At 40.5% G+C, this 14,811-nt stretch overlaps 1 protein-coding gene across 1 annotated transcript; it reads right to left on the reverse strand.

Annotated features, from left to right (window-relative positions):
- Positions 1-698: 698 nt before the first annotated feature.
- LOC120575327 lies at positions 699-10,007 on the reverse strand. The gene is made up of 4 exons (XM_039826045.1): positions 9,528-10,007; positions 7,854-9,063; positions 5,734-5,768; positions 699-770 (listed from the first exon to the last, which is right to left on the reverse strand). Exons 2-4 carry the CDS (start codon positions 8,506-8,508, stop codon positions 699-701), a joined length of 762 nt encoding a protein of 253 aa, XP_039681979.1. The 5' UTR covers positions 8,509-9,063; positions 9,528-10,007.
- Between the last annotated feature and the right edge of the window lie 4,804 nt (positions 10,008-14,811).

Raw genomic sequence — 14,811 nt, forward strand, 5'->3', positions numbered from 1 at the left:
TACACCCAGGGCCTGCAATTTTTCAAGCTAACACACACACACACACACACACACACACACACACACACACACACACACACACACACACACACACACACACACACACACACACACACACACACGACAGTAAAAGAAATTAACATGAAAATGTACAGAGCAACACTGTGTAACTTAACTGCATGGAAATAATAAAAGCAATTACATACCAGCATAGCAGCTTCATCCACGATGTGGGAGGTGGTCCGATTTTTTTGGTGGGTATGGACCCAGCTCTCCCGCTTTTCATCAAATTTTTCTAATTTTTTTTAGCCTTAGCTTTTGAGGTTGCTTTGCTTTGCATGCCTTGCAGGTTTTGCACGCGACAGTGATTTCTGTGTGGCAGACCACTTTCTTAAAGTTGTCCCCTGACCTGGCATTTCTATCAGAAATACAGTAAGAGAAACAGAAAGGGACACAAAAAAATTATGATAAATTGGGATGTCATGAGAACCAATAGCAGGTAGGTAGGTAGGTAGGTACATACATACATACACATACATACATACATACATACATACATACATACACATATATATTGTGTTCACATGGTTCATTATAAAAAAAACACAGGCAAAGCTGAATTTACAATTGATTTTATCTACCAACAAGGTAAAGAAACCCATAACTATGAAATAGAAGCTGCCAAAATGAAAAAACTCTTAAGGTGCTGACACACGACTGGCGAGGTCAATGACTCGAATCTGTTCGGTGTTTCCCGTGCCGTCATCAGTCTGGGGGAGAGCGGGATGAGCGTGACTAGAGTCTTAAAATCGGATGAAAATCTTTTAAACTGACCTTTGTTGATCTGAAATGAAGACAAACTCAGCAACTGCATCACGGCCTATTTCTCCTTAAAATGTTTTCAGAAACACGTTTTGGTGAACTATTTTAGTACAATATGAGATATCGTATTCTCTTCGAGCCGCCATGACAGTCTGGCTTTGAATTTACGGAGAAAACAAACCCATGTGACGCGTTCGTCCAATCAGCTGCCGGTTTTCATTTCTTGGGCAACATTATAGATTAGCGCCGCCTGCTGTTATAGAGATGTTTTACGTCTCGTCTCTTTGGTGTGTTCTGTGGCACTTTTCGGACCAACACGAAGACTGATCATTTCGACTGACTTTCTGTCTGCAACGGTCAACCGCGTCCGTTCGGTGTGTAAGCAGCTTTATGAAGACTTGGATAGGCGTGAGAAATCAGCAGAAAGAATGGGAAGACTGTGATCGACTAACCTAACATCATGCTTGACTTTACGTGTGTAAGCATTTTGTTACCAAATCAGAAATCAAAATGTTAATATTAGACTAACAATATTTCTGTAAATTACGTTAAAGCATTTTGACATGATGCAGCTTGTGTTAGACAGAATGTGGTTAAATATGAAGGCTGTGCAGTATAATGTTTTCAAGTCCCTTATGTGAAAGAATATACAAGGAATACAATGACAATACTCACTTGAAGACAATAGGCCAATAAGTGAGACAAAAACATTGTCAGAAAAAAAGAATGCCATAGGCACGTTCAAATGTTCATGCACTGTGTCTTTTGGTCAGTAAGACAGTAATGTGAAATACAAAAGAAGGAATAGAATGAGAATACTTACTTAAAGACAATTTAGGCCTTCTAGAGGAGATCGCAGCGCTGGCGACGTACAAAGACAGAGAGAGTGAACGAGAGACAGAGAGAGAGAAAGAGAGACAGAGAGAAAATGCCTGTGTGTGTGTATGTTTGTGTGTGTGTGTGTGTGTGTGTGTCTGTGTGTGTGTTGTCGCAATGGTAGGAGGATATTAGGTGCTAAAGAGGCCGTTGGTTTATTAATAAAGGAGGTACTGTAGAGGTGGATTTAATAGGGACAAGGGTGGTTGGTAACAGGAGCTGTCAAAGAGAGGATAATAAAAACAAAACATGGTTATTTATCTTGCAGCAAGCATGAATTTCTCACATTAAAAATACAGAAGTGTATCAAAATGAAAAAAAGATAACTTTGATGGAGATGTTGATTAATGTAAACAATTTGTATTTAGTCATACTCAACATGTAAACTGCATGAATATTAGCAAAATAAGGGACAGTAACGTTTGCTATTTGAGCTCACTATTACAAAGCTCTAACGTTACAGTTCACGAATACACGTAATGTTGTAGGCTAAAACTATGTTTACAACACTTTACAGCATTATTGAAAGTACGCAAAATAAGGATAAACGATTGCTTAAATAGATCCAACCGGACCGCGACGACCCGTTCCGACGGATCGCGTCGGACCTGTCAAGATAGCCTTTCAGCAGCTAACGTTAGAGCTAACGTTAGCGTATTCATGTAAATCACGTTACCTTATTAGCTAGTTAATAACCTTCAGCTCTCGACCGCAATGCAATTAACATGGCAACACTCATCGACAATCTTTAACAGTTTAAACAAAGGTAACACTTTACAATAAGGTACACAAAAAATAGGTAGTTAATGATTAGTTACCCTTTTTGAAAAGGGTAGTTACCCTTTTTGAAAGGGTAGTTACCCTTTTTGAAAAGGGTAGTTACCTTTTTGAAAAGCTTAGTTACCCTTTTTCAAAAGGGTAGTTACCCTTTTTAAAAAGCTTAGTTACCCTTTTTGAAAAGGGTAGTTACCCTTTTTGAAAAACTTAGTTACCCTTTTTGAAAAGGGTAGTTACCCTTTTGAAAAACTTAGTTACCCTTTTGAAAAGGGTAGTTACCCTTTTGAAAAGCTTAGTTACCCTTTTTCAAAAGGGTAGTTACCCCTTTAAAAAAAGCTTTTGTTACCCTTTTGAAAAGCTTAAAGGTATTGTGGAGGATTTTCCCCAAATTTTAGAAAAGACGCCCTCTGTACTTTTGAAAACACATCGCATAACCGCGCGCCTCCCCGAGGGAATACATTAAACGGTGTTACGCGAGGTGCTCTGTTTACAAGCTGCTGTCGGCATGGCTCATAGCAAGCCTACTTTCAGAAAGAAGATTTGCACTTTCACAAATTGAGATGTTTTGCGCGTGTGTGGTGCGCGTACGCTTGCGCGGGCTGAAACACGGTGAGAACGGCGAGCTTCCATGAACGGCTGAAACCGTAGCTCACCACAAATATACACCTGAAAGTGCTCATGCGCAGAAAGCGAAAACTACCTAGGGAAGTGCACGTACAACGGCCTTACGTATCAACCTGATCTCACAGAATTCCGTAAAATGGGCACGGACCCTTAACTCAAAATCCGTGGCAGTTTCACGGAATTGCAACTAAATCCGTTGAACTGTCACGGAATAATTCCGTTAAATGAACACGGATCGCCAACGGATCGCCAAATTCCGTGATGGGCCCATGGAAGAATTCCGTGTAATGAAGACGGATCACCAAAAACGAAATACGGGCTTACGTGACACGCGGATCGCCGAGAAAAAACGGTGGGTGGGCTTACGGTTCCGTGACACGCGACAAGAACGGGACGGTTGGGTTCAGGAAAAGGTCGTGGGTGGGCTTACGGTTCCGTGCCACACGCGGGACACGCTTAAAAAAAAATAAAAACACAACAACTGACAAACGCCACACGCGAACTCCACTCTCCTGAGTGAAAGTCCTGTGTTTTACCCATCCACCACCCCAACCAACCTCCTTACGCGGAATTCCGGCCTTACATACTACTCACTACCGTGCCACGTCATCTTCTCATTGACTTTACATTGGCATTGTTTTCCGTGGTGGCCACACGGAATTTTCACACATTCCGTACCACCACCACGGAATGAGCTGTTACCAGTCCGTGCCCATTTTACGGAATTAAGTGAGACCAGGCTGTTACGTATACATATCGCCAGACTGATTGACAACTAGGAGGACCAATTATTTTGATGATCCACCCGGAAAAAGAAAATCCTCCACAATATCTTTAATTACCCTTTTTGAAAAGCTTAGTTACCCTTTTTCAGAAGGGTAGTTACCCTTTTTGAAAAGCTTAGTTACCCTTTTTCAGAAGGGTAGTTACCCTTTTTAAAAAGCTTAGTTACCGTTTTTAAAAAGCTTAGTTACCCTTTTTGAAAAACCCTTTGAAAAGGGTAACTAAGCTTTTCAAAAAGGGTAACTACCCTTTTCAAAAAGGGTAACTAAGCTTTTTAAAAAGGGTAACTACCCTTTTCTTAAAAAGGGTAACTAAGCTTTTCAAAAAGGGTAACTAAGCTTTTAAAAAGGGTAACTACCCTTTTCAAAAAGGGTAACTAAGCTTTTCAAAAAGGGTAACTAAGCTTTTTAAAAAGGGTAGTTACCCTTTTCAAAAAGGGTAACCAAGCTTTTTAAAAAGGGTAACTACCCTTTTCAAAAAGGGTAACTAAGCTTTTCAAAAAGGGTAACTACCATAGATATAGAACAATAGATATGACATGACGTCATAACTTATGGCATAACTGTCCGCCATCTTACTAGGGTACTGTTTACTATTGTCACCAAGGGAGTAAGCTTCGCTTCAGAATGCGAACCTCCGATGGCGCCATTTTGTTGCTACAAAGGTATCACCTCTTGTTAGCATTCCACTGACCGCCATTTTTTTTTTACGTCACTTGACTGCGAATAACTTTACATCTGAAGCGTTTAAAGACTCTATTTGTCCGTTGTTTAATTCTAAAGAAACACAACAATGTATTCACCTTATTTTTAACGGAAATACGGACGGAGCCAGTTGACGGATTTTTGTGCGAGACTTCCGGTCAAGCACTTCCGGTCACTGGCTAGCTAAACCAGCTAAACTTACTTTTCACCGTAGAGTTAATCCTTCGTAACAACTAAGTTATCATAACAAATCGTTATGGCTTCGAGGAAGACCGGGATTGTTTGTGCAGTTAGAGGGTGTCATAATAACTGGTACAAAAGAAAACTTTACTTGGAGCAAGAGTGTTTAAATCACCGAACGCGAACGAGAGCTGAATGTGGATGTGACGCGCCCTACGACCTTTACCCGCCGCCGAAGAATGAGGAATCCCTTCGCCTGTGGTTAAAAGCTTTAAATTTGAAGAAACCACCGAAGCGACCGTATGTTTGTTCTTTTCATTTCGTGAACACAAGACCTACAGAAGACCACCCGATACCAGAAAAGTGGCTGGGCTACGAAGTCCCAATAAAAACTCCAAGGAGACATGTCAGGAGGTTAGCAGACACAGGTAAGTTAACGGATGTTTAATTATAGAAGATGGTGCAAAAGTTCATTTATTTCAGTAATTAAACTTAAAGGTGAAACTAATATATACTAATATATTATATAGACTCATTACATGCATTATATAATATATTAGTTTCACCTTTTAAGTTTAATTACTGAAATAAATGAACTTTTGCACCATATTCTTATATTTCGAGTTTCACCTCTATGCTCTCACATAAAGCCAACTGTCTTTTAAGTTTCTTCTCTCTGTATATTTATTGATACATCTGTATTTTTCTCAACCCTGCTAGCCCAGGGCATTTGTAAAAATTGGAAGCAATGTAATGCAATATGATTATTTGAATGAGCACTAATACAGGTGTTGCTCTATTAGCTTGGTGTTAACATAGTTGTAAGTACTCTAGGTATGCTTTATGTTGTTTGCTAAACTGGTTGTGGGCTTATGTGGTCTTGTGTTTGGCAGATGACAGCCACTGTGTTGAGGAAGCTGACCAGGCCGTTCCACAGTCAGAGTCACCTACGCATAAAGATGCTGACACTCAGTGGGAGGTTCAGGCCCTGATGGATCACACCTACATATTAGGACAAAAGAAGAATCATGTATGCGACAGAGAAACACAATGTGGTGGAGAAGAACCCCTTGCCCATGCCATCCTGAAGAATGACACTAGCTGTGTGTTGTACACAGGCCTTTCTCTCAGTGCCTTTTTTGATCATGTTAAATATCTGGAACAGTTCTATAAAGCAAACTTTAAGATGCACTTAATGGATCAAATATTGATGACCATGATGAAACTTAAGTTGAATCTACTCCAGGGTGATCTTGCAGAATGCTTTTCTGTGTCCCAGGGGTTAGTGAGCAGGATCCTCTCCTACTGGATAGACACAATGGAGGAGCACATGAGGATCTACATTCCTTGGCTGCCACGGGAGACAATCCGGAACACAATGCCTCAGTGCTTCAGGGAGAAGTTCCCCAACACCACCTGCATCATTGACTGCACTGAGACCACCCTGCAGAAACCACACAACCTTGACTCTAGAGGCGAGTCATACAGCCATTATTATTCCAGCAATACTATAAAGTATTTAGTTGCTATTGCCCCATGTGGACTTATTATGTTTATTTCTCCTGCTTATGGAGGCAGGTGTAGTGACAAGTTCATCACTCAGGAGTCTGGCTTCCTGGAGTATCTTTGTCCCGGCGATGAAGTGATGGCAGACAGAGGCTTTACCATCAGAGATCTGCTGTTTGAGAGGAAGGTTAACCTTGTTCTACCAGCGTTCACTCATAAAGGAGGGCAGTTGTCTGATGAGGATGTAACTGCCACAAGGAGAATTGCAAATGTGCGCATACATGTGGAAAGAGTTATCAGGAGGCTCAAAGTGTTCAAAATAATCTCCCAGACTGTACCCATCAACTTGGCACACAAAATGGACAAAATCCTCAGAATCTGTGCAGCCCTTGTAAACATGCAGGGGGAAATCATCCACGAGGATGCTGATTGAGTATAGAAGTCTACATGTCAAAAAGATCCTGATTTCCACTGTAGCTTAATATTTGTAAATAATTATTTGACAGCCTGCAGTGCCTTGATTGTACTATCATTTGCACATGTCATTTGTCTTTAACATTTAATTTTTCAGGTATCTCTATTCTGCACTGCTGATTAGTTATTTTACAGTAAACTGTAAACCAGTGAAATTATAATGCACAAGAATGTGTTTTGGATCTCAGGTTTTAAAAAATATTTATTGTGTTTGGCACCTTTTCAAGTATTGTATAATATCAACTTATTTTTAGACTTTAAATGTTTACAGAAAAACGATATTTAACTTGTGTCCAAATAAAATGTGTATTATTAAAATTTTCAATCTGTTTTTTCAATCAAGTTTTTCAATCTGTTTTTTCAATCGAGTGGATGTTGCCCTAACCACATGTAAATAACTAAAGAAGTGTATTTTATGTACATAAACTGGCAAAAAGATACAGTATTTCACTAATGGAATTTATTAACTCATGTCATTTGTTTACATTGAATGTAATTACAATTATTCACTTTAAAAATGGCAGAGGTGCCAATTCCAGGTTCAGAAAGTAAAAGTCACACACATGGCAGGACTTTTACTTTCTGAACCTGGAATTTACACCTTAAAAATGGTAAAACAACTAAATTTAAACATTTCACTTATGGCATTATTTGTAGGCCATTTAATTTTATACATATTAATTATAATCACAATTACTATTAAAATGGTAAAAAATCACCTTCCTGTGTAAAACGAAAACGAGCACTAGCTATAAAAAGTAAAACACCAAGGAACTAGCCTAACAAAGGGTCAGCGGAACAATTATTAACAGTTAGGTATCATCACACATCAACACAGACACAGGAAAGCTGGTGTCTGGCATGCCCATACAGCAGGTTAAAGACCCTGAGCCTATTTACACATATGTACATATTTATGGCACAGTGTAAGTCTGCCTGATAGAAACTCATCTACAATCCTTGGCAGCATGTAACTAAAATAGAAGGACTTGAGTTTAGGTAGAACTTGTGAACAATACTCCAAATCAAATGGCACATCAATGACAACTTTCTCAGATGGAGCCCAGACAAGCAGCTTGCATCTCTCTAGTCTTGTACAAAACATACCTAGTTGGACTTGAAGGTAGTAACCACGGGATCCATTTGGTTGCAGCTGTGGAACCCCGTTGACCATCTTCACATCTGTGAGCTTGCTGGAAAACACTTCAGCCAGAGATGAACAGTTCTTGGCCAGAACAGGACATTTAATCTCCAGCAGCTCCGTGGAGTTAACCACACCATCTGGGCTTGCAGAAAGCCATGGTTCTGTAACACTAACTACAGTGCCTCTCTTCTCAACTACAAACCCACAGCTCTCCATCCACGCGTAGGCCACCTCCTCATTCTCCTGGCCATACCTGGTTGCAGTGTTCCCGTGGAACCTAGGAAACAGATGCTCTCTAAGAAAGTTATCTGGCTTAGTAGATGCACGCACGGGGACCTTTTTTGCAGAGCTAGCAGTTACTCTTAATTTACGAGCATCAAACCACAAGTGGGAGGCACTCTGCATTTTAGTGGACTCCTCCAAACTGGCACATTTATCCCCATCTAATTTAATGTACATATCATAAAATGACATGCATTTCTGGCACTGTATGTCCGTGCCATGTTCACTATGAGGCTGCTGGAGCTGTGTGGGAGCTGCTGGAATTTGCTCTGGTTCAGCAGAGATGCATTTGTGCAGAAGGCTGCCCACTGGAACATTTGCGGCTTCTAAGCTCATCTTCAGTGCTTCATGTGAGCTGTAGGCAGGAGTTGGCGGTAGAGATGGAGAGATGGGCAGGATGTTCTCAGAGACATCAGAACTTTCTTTGTGGTGCCTGAAACATATATTGCTCAACCTTTTGGGGACTAAATTACGCTGTGTCCCTGAGTTCCAGTGGCGCTGCTCATCTGTGCAGGACAATCCAGTCAGACCTTTGGACACTGCAAACTGCACCTTTAACAAAGTTTAAATAGAACAGTTGCATAGTTTTAATGTATTACAGTCCTTGGTGTCACAATACTTATATAGAAAATATGGACAGCTATAAACTGTCCATATTTTTCAACTTACCTTGATGATGTACTTAAACAAATTGCCATTCGAGATTAGACTGGTATGAATTAGAATTGGTGAAAATATAAACTTACTTACCTACACAGAAGAGGTGGTTCACCAAAAAGTGGTGTGCTGACAGAATATTACATTTACCCAAACTTGAATGACCTTACCTTAACCCAAGGAACATCAATGAACAAGAGATTAGACTTTACTTATCTGGAAAAGGTGCACGATCTGTTAATAAAAAAATAAAAACGTTAGTCATATACTAAAATTTATTTAACAAATGCTTTAGAAGCCAATGTTTTCATAAGCTCTTTAGCACTTATTTGTATTGTCTGGGTATCAAATAGAAATAAACGAAGCTTCAATGTAAATCTAGCTTAATCTAATCTAAAATCTATCTTATTTTAATGTGAAAAACTTGCATTAAGAGCTCGGTGAGTACACATCAGATTGGTACAATGTTGTGACAAACTTAAAGCCTAAACATTATGAGGTAGGCAACAGTTCAGTTAACGTTTTGATATCAAATTGTAACGTTAGTTAAATCCCAAACATTTAGCACTGCTATCTATGTAAAATAAACTGACAATCACATAATCACAACGAGGCAACAGCTAACGTAAGTATATTTTGACACTGAACCATAGACTGTATATAAAACAGACAACTGAACAGGCAATTAATTAACCTACCTTCCATAAGATCGCCGCTGCGTGACTGCAGGACTTCCCCTGTCCCGCGACACAGGAGCACCCGGCCGTCTCAACAGTGCCGGTAGATGTAGTCAGGATCCATGCAGAGTGAACGTCAGACTTGCTTTGGCTTGGTTGAACATCAGCCTTCATAAATACCAGGTCATCGATTATGTTGTTATTGATTAACACCTTCCCAACTTTTCCACTGTGAAGGTACTGATACGCCTCTGTACTTTTATAATTGCGCATTGTAGACCCATCCGCACCAAGTGACAACACAAAATAATTAAATATGTCCTCGTACGTGATCTGAGGCCACTTCTTCATGTCATCCTCCCACTCATGAATAGTTTGAGGGTGTGGCACTGACCTGCCATTTGGATTATTAAGCGATTTTTGGAAATGTTCCCACGACATAGTTTACCAATTTAGTTAAGCTAATGTTTTGTGTTAGTGTTGCCCAGGGAAGCGATGAAACGGAAGTACCGCACAAAAACCGGAAGTTAGACCCATATTTATTTCCGCGTTCGAAAATAAGGCGAATAAAAGGCTCCATTACCTTGTAGCTCACGTTATGGCTCCGTAGCAGACTGTTTTGTAAAAGTACGCTAACGATTGTGTCATAACTAAGTGACTTACTGTCGCACAGTAGAGGAATTACCGTATAGTACAGGAGAAGCTCGCAGGCAGTTTCGACTTATATTAGCTGTTTAGGTTTAATTACGAATGTTAACTAGCATGTTAGTTAGCAATAATTAGCCTGTGCTTATGTTATCTCCTTACATATACCTACGCTCGCCGTCTCTGTAAGATTGGGAATGATTGAGATTTCTCTTGGCACAGCTACAAGAAGACTTACAACTTTCAGACACGTTGCTCACGTCACATTTACGCTGTCTCTCTCAGTTGGAGGCTGCTCAGTAAAGGAAGAGATCACCGGAAAAGTGCTTCTAATAGCCTTCACTGGTCTCCGTCCAGAGCAACGGGATCTATTGGTCCATTAATATATATGTCAATGATTGTCACCTATGGCAGCAGTATGGTTATCAGCTGTGCAGCACCTAACTGCTTTACCAGAAGGACCAAAGAGACCCAGGAGGCTGCCATCACTTTCCACATGTCAGTAGGAGTAGATAGAGTATTTCTTCTCTTCTTTTTTTAATTATAAATCCAGAAAAGTGAAAAACCCCCTTTTGTTCCCCCCCACCTCTAAAAAACCCCGCAGAGGAATGGGGGATTGCTAGCTAGCTCATCATTTATGAACAGCAAACATCGTTTTTTAATTGATTGATTTTTTACCTCAAATAAGACATTTAGTAACGTTAACGTTGTAACAGTTTTTGTAGCACGTCGTTAATATTGACATACATACATTGACTGCTGCGGCTGATTTCACTCAATCTGTGTTAAGTTTTCAGTTAAATTAAAGTTAACGAAGTACTGTAACGTTACACATAGAGTAAAGTTACGTTACACAAATCAACAGTAGCCACACCAGCAACACGGAGCCTAACAGACCAGCCGCACTTAACGGTACATTTTCACCAGCTGACGTTAGCTCCCCAAACATTAGCCATGTTGAATTCTGCTGTCAGTCATCATAACTATCTATTGTTGTCAGCTTACCTCAGGCCTTTACACGATTTTCCTTTCAGTAAAGCAAATTAAAACTTAATAATCCATGTCTTGATGAGGTAAAGTAACGTCCAGAAAGACTTCCTAATTCAGCAGCAAGTCTCCGCATCACTATCGTAAATGTAATTTCCAAAACGTTAGCTCAATGAAAATTGCGAAACGTCCATCAGCACTTCTGGTGAAGTCATTATAGTCTTTATCAACAAAAAACGATTGAAGCTAGCGAGGCTCTCCAACTACTCCGCTCATCGTCAAAACTAACTCCATGCTGGCCAGCTGACAGTAAGAAAACAAACGCTAAACCGGAGGTAGCGGGGTTGATGGGAAATGTGGTCCTTTATAGTTGAGATTGACATTAAAAAATATTGTTTAATGTATATTAGCCATTCAGAATACCAAAGACAGTTTTTACATATTAAGTTCATGCAAAATTGAAAAAATAAAATTATTACCTGCAATATAAATGCAAAATTATGAGATTATCTTCGTAATTGAAAAAATTACTTGTTCTCTTGGAGCTATATCAATCAAAATTCCATCCAAATCTCTATTTTTTGTTTCTTTCTAGAAAGGCACAGTTGTCTTACAGTCATTACTTTGAAATAAAACCACTATTGATGTATTGGTAGAAAAATATAAGGATAATAAAGACAACATGAGCCTCTTTCCCCATTGATTCCAATGGAAGCAATTCTAAAACTTAACCCTGGTAAAGCCTGGCTCACACTACAGGAGTTTTAAAATCCTAACCGATTTTGAAATCTGGTTGCAGCACACACTTGAGGAGAATCTTTGCAGATTTTCTTCCCTCAAATCTTAAACATGCTCACACTACAAGATTTGTAAATAGTGGGGCATCACACACTACAAGATATTCTTAAGATTATCTTGCCAGATTTAGCACCTCACGTGACGCGATCTCACGGGGAAGCGCCTTATATATATGTCAATGGGAAGCGCATGTAAACAAAATGGATACTGTGTCATGGCAACTTGCTGTAGTAATACTTATCCTTTGTACCAATAAAAAAACAAAAGAAAATAAAACGAGCGTGGACGATAATATTATTCAAACAAACTATTGTATTTTCCGGACTATAAGTCGCACTTTTTTTCCTACTTTGGCTGGTCCTGCGACTTATAGTCAGGTGCGACTTATATATCAATATATATATATATAATTGAACATGTTAATTCATACTGAAACATTACCGTCTACAGCCTCGAGAGGGCGCTCTAGGCTTGTGACAACTATATGCTGCTCCTAAAGACAACTGAGAAAGAAAAGAGATAAACTGCAGGTAGTAAAACATGCAGCCGAAAACGGTAATCGAGCAGCAGAAAGAAAGTTTGAAATGAGGGAGAAACTTGTGAGGGACTGGCGAAAAGGTGACTCTTACTGCAATGAAGAAATCAGAGAAAGCTAATCGGCTAATCGCGGGCTGAAAGCTAGACGGCCAGAGCTGGAGGAACGAGTCCACAGGTGGGGGCTTGAACAACGTGCTGCCGGGAGGGGCTGGTCAACGGTGCAGTTACGCCTCCAGCCCTGCTAGTTGTTCTGTGGGATTTATACTCCGGAGCGATTTATAGTCCGAAAAATACGGTATGTGCAATACATCTTTTGTTAGACCTGAACGTAGCAGATGATCACTGATCTAGATATAATGTTTACATTTGCTAGCTAGTGCGCTAGCAACTTTGTCCACTCCCCCGGTAGGTCCAGATCTGAAGCGATCTCTCCCCAGCTCTTCTCTTTATCATCCCGATTATGATATTCTTTTGATGATACATTAAACAGGCACTCGTGCTGTTGCCACATCTCCACCATCCTTTCTTCCAACTCAGTTGTCCACCGGACCCGTACTACAGCTGCTTTCGCGGACATTTTCAAAAGTTTCCGTCACTTCTGTCTCCTTGCAGACCTGTCTCTCATTGGCTATTGTGGAAGTACTGACGTAATCATAGTCGTTTCACGCCCGATTATAATCCTAGATATCGGGGCGGCCCCGATGTGTCTGCGAGCAGATCGGGAGGTGCAAGATTCGATCTGTGAACGCCTCACATTACCAGATAATCTGCGCCGAACATCGGGACCGATCAAGGTCCTCGTCAAGATTTTATATCAGATTCTCGGGAGGTGTAAATCGGGCATAAATCGGCCTAAAACTCCTGTAGTCTGAGCCAGGCTTTAGATGGCTGCCAAGTGGTTCCATCCTGGAATGGCAAGTCAGAATTACATGTCATATCTATTGTTCTATATCTATGGTAACTACCCTTTTTAAAAAGGGTAACTACCCTTTTCAAAAAGGGTAACTAAGCTTTTCAAAAAGGGTAACTACCCTTTTCAAAAAGGGTAACTAAGCTTTTCAAAAAGGGTAACTACCCTTTCAAAAAGGGTAACTAATCATTAACTACCTATTTTTTGTGTACCTTATTGTAAAGTGTTACCTAAACAAAAGCCATTAATGAATTAAAAATATATAAAGCTAGCCTTTTAGCTAACGTTGGAATGCTAAAACGAGCTAGCGCTAGCTTATTTATGCTACTTATTTCCTAAATCCTTCAATTCCCATCTCTAACGTTAATAACCTTTGGCTCTCTACCACGGAATTAAATTAACATGGCAACACTTACAGGTAATATAGCTAACACAGTTGAAACAAAAGCAATTCATTACTTAAAATACATGAATCTATCAAGGATGTATCTTCCTCTTACCTGGTAGGGAAGGAAGTTGGAATATACTATTCTTCTCTTTGGTCGGCGGGGAATTGTTGGCATTGAGGAAAAGTATCGCCCCCTGCTGGTATAGTACCTTCATAATGCGTGTAATGTTCACGCCTCGGCGAGGCAAACCGTGACACTGACACGCAAAACCCAGTGGACCAGCGGGTGTATTACACGCTTAGGCGTGATACTGGGTTGCAGACACACATGCACAGAAACACTGTTTGAGATTCATGCTCATTTCTTTTCTGAGTTTAGAACAGATGTGTATTTAGCTTCTTTAAAGTGACAGATTTTCTCTTGAAAAATCTTGATTTTGTCTCTCAAGTTTTGATTGTCCTTAACGCACAGAATTTATGTTCATGTTTGATTTATTGTTATTGAGTTTTTGTCATCTCATTGCAGAACACACGCACACAGACGCTGTGGCGGGACAAGAATGGACCAGAATGAAATTGCAGTGAAAACCCACTAATTTCTTTGTACAGCAAAATAAAGAGTGCAGCTCCCTTGCGGCGTGGCTAGTGTGCAGGGTTGGGTTAGGTCTTGGGGAATTCTGCTGGTTAGGCGAGGTGCAGTAGGGAGCTCACCGGTGAAGTTGGGCAAGGAGGGGACAGGAGACCTTGAGTTCCAGTGGAGATTGAAGAGTCATTCAGCTCCAGTCGTCCTTGGCTTGGTTTATGGGCTTTCTGGGTGCAGGAAACAGAGCAGTGGTTAGCTTGAGTGGCAAACACAGACTAACCTGCCTTAGTTGGTGTGGCTCCTTTTGTCCTGGCCTCACAAGGGCAAACGAGAGGCAGCTGGAGGCGGTGATTGGTGGTTGCCAGCCCTGTCTTGTTGTAGGATGGCTTCTTGGCCATGTGCTTGTGCAGCATGTGATGACAGTGCAATGTCCCTGAGGAGGCTACCAGGAATAGGA

The sequence above is a fragment of the Perca fluviatilis genome, chromosome 15 (assembly GCF_010015445.1).
Source record: "Perca fluviatilis chromosome 15, GENO_Pfluv_1.0, whole genome shotgun sequence".
Classification (NCBI taxonomy): domain Eukaryota; kingdom Metazoa; phylum Chordata; class Actinopteri; order Perciformes; family Percidae; genus Perca; species Perca fluviatilis.

What these genes read in the sequence shown, in the direction of transcription:
- LOC120575327 (XM_039826045.1), bottom strand. Translation starts at nt 8,508, where the DNA reads ATGAGCTTAGAAGCCGCAAATGTTCCAGTGGGCAGCCTTCTGCACAAA. An exon ending in CTACCTTCAAGTCCAACTAG is followed by an intron (nt 5,769 to 7,853) that starts GTATGTTTTGTA and finishes CCTAATATGTAG; the next exon opens with GTGTGATCCATCAGGGCCTG. An exon ending in GCCTGAACCTCCCACTGAGT is followed by an intron (nt 771 to 5,733) that starts GTCAGCATCTTT and finishes GCTCTCCCCCAG; the next exon opens with ACTGATGACGGCACGGGAAA.